Genomic DNA, 14,646 nt, shown 5'->3' with positions numbered 1-14,646 from the left:
CTTATTTACATAAGAACAATGGAAATTGACCCATTTACTTATAATTTAAACAATACAAATGTCTCTTCCTTTACAAATTTTCGGGCCTCTTGGGCCAATCCTTAGGCACATTTATATAATTCATACACCCCTCAAGACACATTTAGACTCTTCTAAATCAAAGACTAGACCAGTCCATTTTGAAATTTCAGGGATGATAGATTTAAATGTATGGGCTCATCCTAGCTGTTGTCAATGACAGACTTGGTCCATAGAGTAAAATAATGGAATTGAAGCCCCTTGTCGACTGACCTGCATGCTGATGGCGATTACATACTGTTCACTGGCAGATTATGTGTCGGTGGATGTAAGGGATAGCTGATTGTCGTAATTTGTCCGATATTCAGGGGACAGAATATGTGTGACATTAATATCGAATTGACTAACAGGCTCCCTGCATTATGCTGTACGTTCCATGGTGATAATTGGTTTGACGTAGCTGGAGATACTGTTGACACCATAGGATTGTCTCCGCTGGAAAATCTTGCAGGATTTCCTTCAATAAGCTGCGGTTAGCTTTACATATCTTTGGAATTAGTACTCCCAAAGTGTCAGTGTTTGGATATTGTTCTTTATAAAACCAAACATCAAAAACTTATTTTGGTAGAAGTTGGGATCAATGTACTGAGTGTAACACCAGGTATTCTGTGTAGGAATATATATATACCATAGGTAGGCATTGATTTTAGATTGCCTACACCAGGGAACAGGCAGACATGTGACAATGTTGTACCACTACTGGCACAAACCACAAACCATGGCTTCAAAGGCACCATAGATCATCTGTAAGTCAGGGTAAGTCAGATAGGAATCTCGCCAGGTTTCAAAATATTTCATTTTCAATATATTATAGCATACAGATACCTGTAGATATTGACCACTGAATTGACCATACCTAATGGCATTGACTATTGAAGTGGACAACAGGCTGGAAGTCTATCAAGTTCTGACCACTGATTTTCTGATTTCGGAATTTGTCTTGTGGAGGGTTGACGATAGAATGTGGGACACCTTAACCACTCAGCCATCATTTGGCCCTGGTTGATGATAGAATGTCAGACACCTTAACCACTCAGCCATCCTTTGGCCCTGGTTGATGATAGTATGTCGGACACCTTAACCACTCAGCCATTATTTGGCCCTGGTTGATGATAGAATGTCGGACACCTTAACCACTCAGCCATCATTTGGCCCTGATTTGATGATAGAATGTCGGACACCTTAACCACTCAGCCATCATTTGGCCCTGGTTGATGATAGAATGTCGGACACCTTAACCACTCAGCCATCATTTGGCCCTGGTTGATGATAGAATGTCGGACACCTTAACCACTCAGCCATCATTTGGCCCTGGTTGATGATAGAATGTCGGACACCTTAACCACTCAGCCATCATTTGGCCCTGGTTGATGATAGAATGTCGGACACCTTAACCACTCAGCCATCATTTGGCCCTGGTTGACGATAGAATGTCGGACACCTTAACCATTTAGCCATCATTTGGCCCTGATTGACTATAGAATGTCGGACACCTTAACCACTCAGCCATTATTTGGCCCTAGTTGATGATAGAATGTCGGACACCTTAACCACTCAGCCATTCTATGGCCCTAGCCACATTTGAGATATAGCTGTTGTAAACACAGTTAATGTCTATATAATAAAACTCAGTCTATCAGCAGACTTTAACATGCACTATATATAATCTATAAACTTTGGTCAGTAATAAAAGAAAAGTCCACATTTACTCCCAGGAGCGATGTGTACAATATATCAAGTTGTATGGATTCTGATTGTGGTTAAGACTGGGGAATATATACACGTGTGTGTGTGTACACCACAAAACATGGAACTAACAACAAAACACAAGTCGGACTAAGGTGAATGTTGTAAGACTGGGTGTTATAGATCTGTGTGGTCGAGAAAACGTACAAATACAGAGGGCAATGTATTCCTCGCAATCGCCCTGATTGTCTGTTCTGTCAGTCAAGTGAAGGCTCAGCAATATATGTGGTCTAAGTTGATCAGCATCTTAGCAAGTCCAAAATCCCAACCATCAGTTTAATTTACTGTGATTTGAAGGTTTCTATAGAGATTAATTATCTTAATTTAAGTGGAGAAACTGTATGTGTGAGGTTTATTTTTTTCAATCTAATGACCTTCATGTAAATTCTGTTTAAAAAACCCAACAGAATTGTCTCCCCTGATTCTTATTTGATTACTTGAGGTTTCAAAATATCAAGCACATGGTACATGCATTGATACTACATGTTTTAGCATTCACATTCAGAAAAACTTTGCAACATCAGCATAATTTGACCTATGCATGCATAACTTTCAATATACATATGCATACATGCAAATAAACATTAATCCAAATTAAACCCTTCTTCCCTAATCCTAATCTTAAACCTCATCATAGGTTGAAACACACATTATCTCAAAGCCTGATCTTGTCTTATCTCAAACCCGAAAACAGGAAAAGGATTCTGGCTCCGTTAAGCTAGCTCAAAGCCCTAATTATATACTATGGTTGTATACAAAGTCCAAAAAACCTTAATAAGTAAAAGAATCCTTGTTCCTTAAGCTCCACACCTTCTGCTAGTGAATGACCCCTTTCTTTTTTAGACCAAATTCTGTATATTCCTTTTCCCCGTCCCTTTCTCATTGGTATTTCTTTATCTTCTTTTCCATAACCAAAACAACTATAATTGAGGTTATAGGTTTCTTAGCTTCTTCAGTTTAACAACAATTCAGTTTTATTTTGAAATTTTAACTGAAATTTTATCCCTCGAAGTTCATTAGATGGCATGTATGTGAATGCAGTCATTAAATGGTTATAAATGAATTAGAAAGAGATGTTCATTATAAGTTAGCAATGAAGCCAATTCTATCTGTAAGTCAGCTAAACTGCCGCAGGTGCTTTGTACATCGTTTGCGATGCTGTTCCTGTATTAAATACTTCTCAGATCATTGCCCTGTTAATTCTACAAGTCATTGCTCTCGTTTCTAAGCAGATTAGACTTTTTAGACCAACATATTGGCTAAATCTGCTAGAATTATTCCACAACATTACTTCATCACCCCCAAAGATACATTTAGACTCTTCTAAATCAGAGACCAGACCAGTCTATTATAAAATTTCAGGGGTGAATGAGATAAAGAAAAAGCAATAATGGAGAATTTCACACGAAAGCATTTCCAAAATCTCTTAGGATATATTGAGCATTAGAGAATTGAATAGCAATTCAGTTCCACATTTCTGTAAATAATATTGGCCAAATGTCTGCGGATTATCGTACTGTGGTTTTAGTAAAGGACATGTGAACTTTGGGGTATATTTAATGAAATTGACATTTCCTTCATCTGATATACATTTGGGCAAAATTAAAGGTGTAATTTATGTGTAACTTTGTCTTATGTACGCAAGAAATCAAAGAAGATTTCTCCTGAAAGACAAAACAAATGATCTAATAAAAGATAAAAAACATGTAAAGTTTGAAGTTTTAGTTATTCCCTGTCACTAATGTTGCAAATTTTTTAAAGATCTTTGCTGTAAGAGGATGAGTATTCTGACTGTATGCCTAACGATATCAGATGGAGGCAGGGACATTTACAACGTATATTTATTTGTCTTACATACATGTATAAAATCCTCATTCAAGTAATTTCAGTGAAGCTTTTACTTTGATATTGCTTCTGTAAATGAAATAATTTATGAAAGTCTTGTACACGTACAGTCAAAACTGTCTATAAAGACCACACAAAGGACAAAGTAATTGGTCTCTAAAGCCAGTTTCATTGAACGTAACTGTGTGGCAATTAGGATCATAAAAAATTTTAGTCGTTTTAGATGAGTGGTTGTTTTACAGAGGTAGTCGCTAAGGCAGGTCTTTTTTTTCTATACCAATGATGCAAATAACCTTGACATTAACCATTTGACCTTGGTAGTCGCCAGGCACATCACATGACCTTGACAATGACATCAGTCTATAGCCATCTTGGATTGATCTCTAAAAAATACTGGTTATTACAGTAAGTGGACTCTGTCTATTGTAGGATCTACTTAACCCCCCCCCCCCCCCCCCCCTGAAGACACATTTAACTACTCTTATTCAAAGGCTAGAACAGTTCATTATGAATTTTCAGGAGAGATAAGTTAAAATAATGATCTGTTCACTGCTATGATAAATACCATATAAACATCTCTTAAAACCAATTCACCACTAAATATCAACAGTGAACTGCTTCAGTCTTTGAGTCGGAATAGTCCAAATGTGTCTAGAGGGGTGAATAAGCATATACATGATCTGCACAAATTATGTTAACAAGACACAGAAATATTTAGCAACCGGTTTTATTGTTTTGTACTCCTTTTGTACTCCTTTTGTTTGCTGTCAATAAATGAAGGCCAATGTTGTACAGAAAGGCAGAATTGGTGTGCAGACATTAATGCTATCAGAATAGAAGAGGTTTCATAACATTAATGGCCATAGCAATTTTCCAGAGTGTTGGCGTTTATTCTTAAAGGCAAAGGTTATAGCAAAGCTGTGTTGATAAAAAGCAGTAGCCTGAATATCCATTGTTTGTCTGTTATAAAGATAGCTTAGATCTGAATCCAGGGTCCAGCTTAATCAAAATTCCTTTACTCATTCATCCCTGTAATTTCATAATGGACTGCTCTAGTCTAGTCTAATTGTGTAATTATGGTTGAATGAGTTAAATTTCCTTTACTTAAAATTCTCAAAAGGAAATTATTACAAAAGTAATGGAAATTCATTAACTTTGGAGATTTAATAGTTAGGACATTGATTTGCATTAATGGTATAAATCATTACTTTTGTGAATTTAGACATGAAAAAAAAAATTGAAAAAGAAAAATGTTGAAATTATATGATTAAATTGTACATAGTGTTTTAAACCAGATTAAACATATTTTCTTTGATGATAATCATACAAGTAACGGAAGTAGATTGAAAACAAGAAAAGAGAAGAAAATTTTTTACTGATAATATATATTTTCCATAAAAATATGTATTTTCAAATATTATTAAAATGCTCTCTTCTTTAATTTAGAGGTGATAAATTCGAAATTTGAATTGCAGTCCAACAAATCAAGAAATTCGTTCAGAGATTTACCATATTTGATAAAAATCATCTGGAAAATAAAAGATATGCCTTGATATCAAATTGGACCAAATGTTGATGACTCACTTATACACGACATGGATGAATCACAGCAGCGGGCATTCATATTAGGTTTTCCGTGAATTTGTATTCCAAATGTTTAGCTGTGTGAGAGCCAAACATGGAATCCATTCGGTTTATAGATATAAGAAGTGACACCGGGCATGCTTATAAAGGGAACATACAGTGAGATTGATTTTCTTTCCTTTACAGAGTGTTGTGGTGGAGCAGTGGTGAAGTATCCAGGGTTCGCAAGGTTTTCGGAGATCGTGAAGGAAAACTATCCAATCTCACCTGGCCTGTGTCTCGCGGGAGAGTTCGTACAAGTAAAAGACGCTACAGTACAGGCTAATGAAATCAAATCTTGTATTGTTGAATAAGAAGAAGTTAAGACGAATTGAAAGGTGATAGGAGGGGAAAAAACACAACTTTGATAAAAGTTTTGATGTATCTCATCATACAGCACCATGGTGAAAACATTTCAAGCTTACTTGCCCAACAAATGTCACCGCACCTATAGCTGTGTTCACTGTCGCGCTCATCTGGCCAACCACGATGAGCTGATCTCAAAGGTATTTATAGCTCATCTCACTTTTAGTCTTATTAACTTATTTTTGTCTGTTATTAAATTTCCCATATTTCGCAGGCAAGGCCTATCCTCAAGTTTGGAAAGCATGTGGCTTGGGGTATTTTCATGCGAAATTTCTTATGATCAGTTAGCAAAATGTTTTAACTTCATATTTCTCAATAGAAATCAAAAATCAAAATGTAAATGTATATTATTATTTTTTCTAATATTTTATCATTTCATACCTGCTCATAAACTGTTGAATCAAAAATATCAACTAGGAATTAAATTTCAAAGTTGACTACCTCTAAACTTGCACTTATACATAACTTTAAAATCAGAAAAAAAAATCAAAGATGTTTTCAAATCTGACTAAAATTGAATAAAACTTTGAAACTTGACCAATATAAACTTTCAAATACTAGTTCTCCAAAGGGAGAATATATATAAACATTAGATAGTATAAATATCCCTTCCACAAATTTTCGGCCTCTTGGCCATCTCAGGTACATAGAAACACAAGAAAAGCTAGGTGTAATCCATCTGACCAATATATGTTTGTCTCACAAAATTCAAAACAAGACATTGTCCGTATACCTGGTATCCGTTACAAATTAAAAACAAAGACCATTTTGTATCTGACTCACTGAGACAATGGATGAGGCATTGTTTTGGTAGGTTAGGTTATATTGATTACTCCATCGAGCCCTGAACTTCTTATAAGGTTTTCTTTATACTGGTCCATATCCACAGCCAGGCTATTTTTCAAATCTAACCTAATAATTAACATTTTAAAGATTGATGGGAGTTCTGTCTGGCTAACACAGAAGTAGTCCACGGCATGTTGGATGGAAAACGTCGGTCTTATGAAGAGTACATGTAGTAGGGTCTGCTCTGTCTGTGTCCGGTTAGTTCTGTGGATCGGCCAGAAAATTTGGGGGAATAAATCACTGTATTTGTAAGATTTGAATAATGAAGAAAGAATACGTACCTCACTGATTAATAAAAGAAATAAAATATTATAAAAAAAGAAACTATGTCTGGATGCAATTTAGTCAGAAAGGTGGAATAAATTACATTAGAGATTTTTATTTAAACATTAATTTTCATTATGATAAAAACTGTGAGGCAATTCTTGAAAGATTTGTTTTTAAGTACTTAGGATTTATAGATACAATTCAGAGCATGGTGTAATTGATTTGTACATTAGTTCTGTAATAAGACCTATCCCACCTCCTCTATTAAAAAATATTAAAGGGAATAAATGAAAAGTCATTGGCATACTGTAATCAGTATGGTACATACAACATTAAAATGCAGTGTGGTCTCTCTTTGTACAAGGGATATTTCAGTAATGGGTTTGTATAGATAAAAACTGTTATGATTGGCTTATGATGAAGAATACTCCAATATCTTTGGTTACATTTTGAAGTTTAAAATTTTACATCTAATGAATACTTCAATATCTTAGGTTACATTTTGAAGTTTGAATTTTTACATCTGAAGATACTCCAATATCTTGGGTTACATTTTGAAGTTTGAATTTTTACATCTGAAGAATATTCCAGTATCTTGCGTTACATTTTGAATTCAATATGAAAGATTTGTTTGAAATTTCAATCGGAGAACTTGAAATCCTAAAGAAGATATTTTAATTACTGTCTCGTTAAGCCATTAATCTGAAAAAGTTTATAAATCAGTATCAGCAACGATTCAATGAGAAAATAGAGTCAAATTTAGTGTAAAGTAGATATAATTGAATCACTTGACTGCTGCAATATTCGTGCAGAGTTTGGTAGTACAGTATTGATTCTACCACTTACTTGGGTCTAAAATGTAGGTCAGGTTCTGAATATGCCACCATATATCTTAATAGTAAGTGTTTAGATTCAGACAAATTAAAATAGATTCGTTTCCTTACTTCATATAAAAGTCTTATGGTAACTGCATATGTCAATTAAATTCTCTAAAGATGGATTTTGAGAAAACGCCGTCAGAACCTGGCAGTCCTTCGGAGTTAAAATTAAATTGTTCTTAAAGTGTATTATGCTTTAAGAGCATGTGGGTAAGGAGATGTCTGTAAGGATGTAATTAATTTTCATATTTTCTGTTTTCTTCTGTTTCATTTCAAATGCCAGAAAAGTGCCTTCTAGGAGTATTCCTGCCTTAAATTCAAAATAATTAGATTAAAGCTTTCGAGAATATACTTCTGCTTTTGAATCTTTCCCCCAAGAGTGTGTCATAACCACTGATTAGAAAATTTCGATAATGATAGCAGGTTCTTGAAAGGCAGGTTGTAGTCTTAAAGTGCCAACGGTATTCTGTCTTTGCATATTACAGAGTTATCTCCCTTACAGGTAGGTGTCCATCAATTGTGACGTAATTGTTTTGGGGGCAAAATTCATGTCCTTTTCTCTGAACAGCATGACTTTATACTGGAAAACACATCACGTCACAATCAATTCTTACTCACAAGGGCAGATAACTCTGTAATATGCAAATATAGAATAATGATATTAATTTAGTGGATTATTTACAATAAATCTATACATTTTTCTGTTGCAGTCGTTCCAGGGCAGTCAGGGAAGAGCGTACCTGTTTAACTCTGTGTAAGTATACAGTTTATATAATAATTACAGTCAAACCTGCCTAAACGGTTAAATTTTAAGGGTCACGATGGCTGAGTGGTTAAGATGTCCCGACATATTACCATAAAGCCTCCACCTCTTGGTCAGGAGTTCGAATGCTATGTAGGGTAGTTGCAAGGTACTGACTGTTGGTCGGTGTTTATTCTCTGGGTACTCCGGGTTTCTTCCGCCATAAACCTGGCACGTACTTTCATGACCCTGGCTGTTAATATGACATAAAACTAAAACCAAAGCCTTAGTAACCACCTCTGTAAAAAGACCACCTGTTCAATAAAACCACTTTCTGGAGTTCCAAATGGTTAATTTCAACACAATTCAACCTCAATTTACATAAAGAACACCTGCTTAACAAATTTAACCTGTGTATAAAGACAACCTGGCTATTGAGACCATTTTCCACTAGAAGCATCATAAGTGGTCTTTATAGACAGGTTTGATTGTAGATATTTTAATATATAATTTCAATATGTAACGATTTTTGGTGCATCCATTTGGATCATGGAAACAAAATCTCTTGGGAGATTTAAACTCAATATTTAATTGTTTTAATAAGAATTAGAAAACCTGATCGAAAGAGATATTGGGATTGTGGGGCTATATATAGTGTTACCCATGTCCATTTCTTCTATTCTTGTTATGTCCATTGCAGGCTTCGTGTTGGGGTAGGGACATATATGCCTAGCCTCTGAGGATCTCTATACATATTTATTGGATAAGAAGCTTAGACCTCATGGAATATTTCTATTTATAGATAAACAGTATATAAAAAGACTGTAGTTTATACAAAACCAGTACAAATGATCATTAGATAATATCGGGAGATTTTTTCCTGACGATCAAAGCCTTGGCACCTAATGTTTTCCAATGTAAATAGAACTGCTGACCTTGTCATGTATATCAGAGATCAAATGGATAGGGTGCCTCAGTATGGTGAAACAGGAATTTGTCCCACTACCATCGAATCAATACTTTTATGAATGATCCCAATTTCTTGCCAAACAGACTACTATTCGGGTTTATAGAGGGTCATTACGTGTGTATAAAAACTGATATGTCATAATTCTAATTGATTGGGTTTTAACTTATTTACCCCTGAAAATTCATAATGAAATATTCCAGTCTTTGAATTAGAACAGTTCAAATGTGTCTATAAGGGGTGGATGAGTTAAACTTCTAGGGGGTTCAAGCACATTTTTTCTATGAAGACTCTACTTATATTTGGGTCAGCAATTTTTTTTCTTCAAATTATTAAAAAATGACCCATAATTGCTGTGCTTTATTATTCTCAAATATGAAAAAATGGCCTAGCTTTGAAAAACAAAGACCCCAGTTTAAGTGGTACACGTGTGTAGTGTGCCAATTACGCTATATAGGACTGAAAGGTTAACCAAAACAGTCTACTCTGTTGACTCAGTTACCATATAAGTTGCCTGCCTTGTATGAAAAATAAATTGTATTTGTAATGGTGATTACCATATAAGTTGCCTGCCTTGTATGAAAAATAAATTGTATTTGTAATGGTGATTACCATATAAGTTGCCTGCCTTGTATGAAAAATAAATTGTATTTGTAATGGTGATTACCATATTAGTTGCCTGCCTTGTATGAAAAATAAATTGTATTTGTAATGGTGATTACCATATTAGTTGCCTGCCTTGTATGAAAAATATTGTATTTGTAATGATGGGCTGTGAAGCCTAAGTTTGATAAAAGAATTTGAATTTGGATTTTCAGATATAGGTCTTTGGTGGTATTTGAATTTAATAGTAATTTGACTTTGGAGTACGTAACATCAAATTGGGAGCACTGTTACAAAGTTCTTAAACCAAAACCTTATAGAAATTACATGATACCAGTTTGGAAACGAGAAAATAATTAATTGTAGAATCTTGTTTCATTTAATTTGAATTCAAAATGCAACAGTTTGCTGTTTTCATAACTGTTAAAAAGTTTTCTCTAAAAATGTATTATCATGATGTTTGCCTGTCATACAGGAAAATTCAGTCACAGAAACCTGAAATCAGAAAAGCAAAACTTGGAAACCATATTTTCTCTGACAGCTGCTCCTCCTTTGCATGTGTTAGAGTTATTTCCCTTGCAGATTGGTATCGATTGTGACGTCATTACTTTGTGAACAAAAATGACGTCATTTTCTCTGAAAATACATTCATAAAAACCGGACGTAACAACCAGAATTTACGCACAGGGGCATATAACTATGTAATACAGAATAGTCTCTATACTCTTTTGCGGACAAACTACATTTTATTATAAGTAAATAGTCATGATTCGCATACGACGTCCGCCGTTTCAAAAACAATTACTGTGACGTCATGTACATGTATAAAGGGGCGCAGTGTATTAAACAATCGTCATGACGTAATATTCTTCGACCCTCTGCTATAATAGTTGACAAAACTCTGAGTAGACCAAGGGGAGAAGTTTTTTTTAAAGGAAAAAAATTGTGTCCAAACGAATGTCTAGAATTCTCCTTGGATCTCATTGGTCGCAACAGTTTGTGTTAGGTACTGTAGGTTTTCTAGGTGATTGTAAAAGCAGATTAGGAAGTGTACTCTCAGGGTTAGACTCTGTAAGTACAGGATAGACATTGAAAGTGATGGGGGGTCAGTTAAGAGATATAAACTGCAATGTATGTGTAGCTTATATTGTTTTTGTATATATCGTATGCCACGAGCTGTTACAAGCAATGTTTATATCTGTAGGAGATCACAACACCGTTTTCACTTGGCCGCTGTTTATTCTCAGCTTTGATAGCTGTTTCTATTTTTAAACATTTTCTCCATTGTGTAAGAGGGTTAAGATATAAACAAACTGTACTCCAAACCGTTTCCGGGGATCGAGACTGTTTTCGCCAACCTCGTGTCCAGATTGTTTTAAGTTCTTTGTCTGTGTCCTTACTATAAAGCCATTTTTTTTTTTTTTACAAAACAAAGGTATATAGGATTAAAGGGGGATTAACTAACCAGTAGTTAAAACCAGGGTCCGGTTGTTAAAGTGTTGTTAGCTTAATCACTTGATAAGTGAAATTTTCATTTCTCATTCGCTGGAAAACTTGTGATTCTATCTTCACTATATAAATCAGTAAGTAGGTAAAAATGGAGTTCCTAAGCAAGTTTGTAAAGAAAAGTGTCAGAAGAAACGTTTTTTCTCTTTATTTGAAATATCCATTAAACTGCGATAAAGCTAATCATGCTTTGAACAACTGGGCCTTGGTCAGTGAAAACATGAGTAGATCATGGAAAAAAAAGAATGATTTTGGTAACCCTGCTGACCCTGTAGAAACAGCACCTTATTTATAACACAAACAACTTTTCATCATCTTGCAAAATGTACTTACTATTAAAAGCAGGGTATGTGTTTATGGAGCTATCTCCATATCTTTTTAAAGCCCAGAGAATAGAAATAACCATACATGTTTTTATGAAAGTCCCTTCCAATTACCACCTAAGTGGAACCTCATTTTATATGAGGACCACATTTATAGAACACTCAGCGAAAATCCTAAAAATTCTTTTTTGGTTTCAATTTTGGGGTAAATGAGTGTAAAACAGCTGAAGTCATCAAATATTATGATTTGAGTGTTATTTTACATTTGATCAATAACAATACCAATTGTTTACAGGTGTTTACCATGACATAATGCTAATTTTGATTTGAGTATTTTTTTACATGGACAATTAATGAACAACAATAGCTATTGTTTATAAGGAACATTCACCACAACCTGACCCCCACAACCGGTTATCATTAGCCGTCAAAACATCGTAATATCATAATTATACACATGTTTCTTACCCCAGACACTGCAGCCAAATACTACTATACAGTTCCGTAGAATTGTTTATAAATAGAACTGACAGGGGCCAGAATGTAACTTACGTAACACTGATTGTGTGCTAAATAGCGGTCAATTTATGCATCAGCAGGATTTTGTGTGTTGTATGTACACACCGAATTCTGTGTGTGCAGTAAACTGCTTCTATGGGGAATGTTTCACCTATATAGAGCTGTTCCTGTGTTTTATTATAGATCAATTCCTGACTGGATAACACATCTTAGACCCAGGCCGCCATACAGACCCTAATCATACAGATGTTGTAAAATTTTCTCAGCTGAATTATTATACTGGATTATCTCCCCTAGTTTGAAAATGAGAATCAGACATGTCGCAGAGACAAAAAACTCCAAACTTAAGTGATGATTTTGATATTCTAGAAACTGATGGTTAACCTCAAAACTTTTATTTAGGTCAGGATGCAATTTCTATACGGGAAGTTATTCTCCAGTATTGCCATGGACTAGGTTCAGATGGTCAAACATTTTGCAATGATCTATCCATCTTTTGGATGCAAGTTTCGAATTTTCATGATGACTGCTACAGCTTCGGAGTGTGTAGGTCAGTGGTTTTCCAAGGGTACCCCGACTTTTCTCCACCTTTAAAATCAGCTATCAATGACCGCATCCTCCCAAAACATAAAGACATTATGACACACGCACAACACGTAAAGAGGCTGGATGTCCTTAAATTATGTTAGCTTTGATTAAATATGACATTGAGACTGATCAACTAACCATACAGTTGTCAATGGAATACAAAACATAATTAAGAAACTGAATTTTAATAAAATTACTTGACCTGACTGAGGCGCTATTTATCATTAGCAAAAGACCAAAAATAATTTCAGAGGTTATAGATTAGCAATGCCCATTATAATTCATCTGATCCTGCTTGTTTGCAGTAAATTTTTTACACAATCAACTCATCTAATTGGTTTAATTAAACAGATTATACCCTGCTCAAACAGGATGCTTCATTCGGAAATTCATCTTTTTGTCCCACAGAAAGTCATTTTTCAGTTCAAAAAGATGAGAAGAATAATTTGAATTGATTAAGGAATTTCGTGTTGGAAGGAATGAGGTAGCATTTACTCTATCAATAATTCTTCTAAACTCATGATTTTGTGTTTCTTAACAAATAGCGATATTGCTTTCAGTTGCCAATCATTCTGTAAAGTTTAAATGGAAATTAATGGATCTTTATCATCCTGATCAGTTCTATTTCTAAACTGGCTTAAAATGTCTCCCATTCTTCTGAAGATTTTGTTAACTTTTGCAGCGTCTTCTAGATTCCGTGTGAAACTGTAGGTACAGTTGCAGGAGTAATGACAATAAACTTAATTTGCAGAAGACAAAATGGATGTTTAGCTAAAGCTTTTAAATCTTTGTCAGGATCCACATGGGATTAGGGTTTTTAAGTCAACGTTTCGTTAGACTGTTGCCAAAATGCCAGTTAATCTTTTGACTTCATGAAATATATTTTGAGATGAAAAGAATCAATTAGGTCTTAAAACTACAAAGCAGCTTATAAATGGGAAGAATAATTTTGTATAAGATAGAAATCTTCTGCTGTAATGGATTCATTCATAAGTGGTACATTTGATTGTTTTTGTTATGCTATTCACCCCTGAAATTTCATAATGGATTGGTCTTGTCTTCGATTTAGAAGTGTCTAAATGTATCTTCAGGGATATATGAGTTAAGGTCCTATCATTTGGTCATTTTAAGATATTTGCCAAGTATTTCTAGTGATGGACTTAAGATGGAATTTACAGAGAAATACCACAAATTCAATGGCACCATGCAGCAGGGTTATTTAACACTGGCCCACATTGGTATTATGAACTTCCGATTTGAATGGTGCAGGCAAATGCTAAAATGTCAGTCACATGAAACCTCCATAAATTCTAGATGTTTAACATGATAAAATGCAAAACTGCAGAAAAATGTGTTTAAACGAAGTAAACAATAGCAAAAAATGCTCTTTCTCAATGTCAATGAAGACTAATATGTTTACATGGATCTGGGATGGCGGCAGCGTAGAGCAGCTGTGTGGTGAATGTGATTCAGACTCTACATACAAATTACTGGCTGTGTCAGAATCTGTTAAACCTGTCTTCCATTACCGACTTTGTGAATGAATTGTTCGGGTTTCGTAGTAACGATTTACTGCTGTAATAGTGTAAACGCTGACATTGTAACTCTACGGTCTTCCATAGGCAAGCCGACATGTTTTATTGGTGATCCTAACCTTGGTATATTAAACTGGCAAATGTTCAAGGAATTATCTTAAAATGAAATGGATGTTATAAGTAGAATTGCAGCCTTGCTTTTATATTGATTCTG

At 34.8% G+C, this 14,646-nt stretch overlaps 1 protein-coding gene across 2 annotated transcripts in view; it reads left to right on the top strand.

Moving 5' to 3' along the window:
* Positions 1–14,646, top strand: part of LOC138331540 (protein yippee-like 1) — a 40,595-nt gene that overhangs the window by 14,549 nt on the left and 11,400 nt on the right. The window contains exons 1-3 of one of the 2 annotated variants that reach the window (XM_069279232.1): positions 547–834; positions 5,440–5,798; positions 8,360–8,403. In XM_069279232.1, the coding sequence (XP_069135333.1) occupies positions 5,694–5,798; positions 8,360–8,403 (149 nt within the window). In that variant the 5' untranslated portion in view covers positions 547–834; positions 5,440–5,693. Of the gene's footprint in view, positions 1–546; positions 835–5,439; positions 5,799–8,359; positions 8,404–14,646 lie in introns of those variants that run through there. The other variant, XM_069279231.1, reaches the window with a different exon arrangement.

Source organism: Argopecten irradians, chromosome 9, assembly GCF_041381155.1.
Source record: "Argopecten irradians isolate NY chromosome 9, Ai_NY, whole genome shotgun sequence".
Lineage (NCBI taxonomy): Eukaryota > Metazoa > Mollusca > Bivalvia > Pectinida > Pectinidae > Argopecten > Argopecten irradians.
The sequence above is the reverse complement of the archived record's forward strand: the minus strand, read 5'-3'. Positions and strand labels throughout refer to the sequence as shown.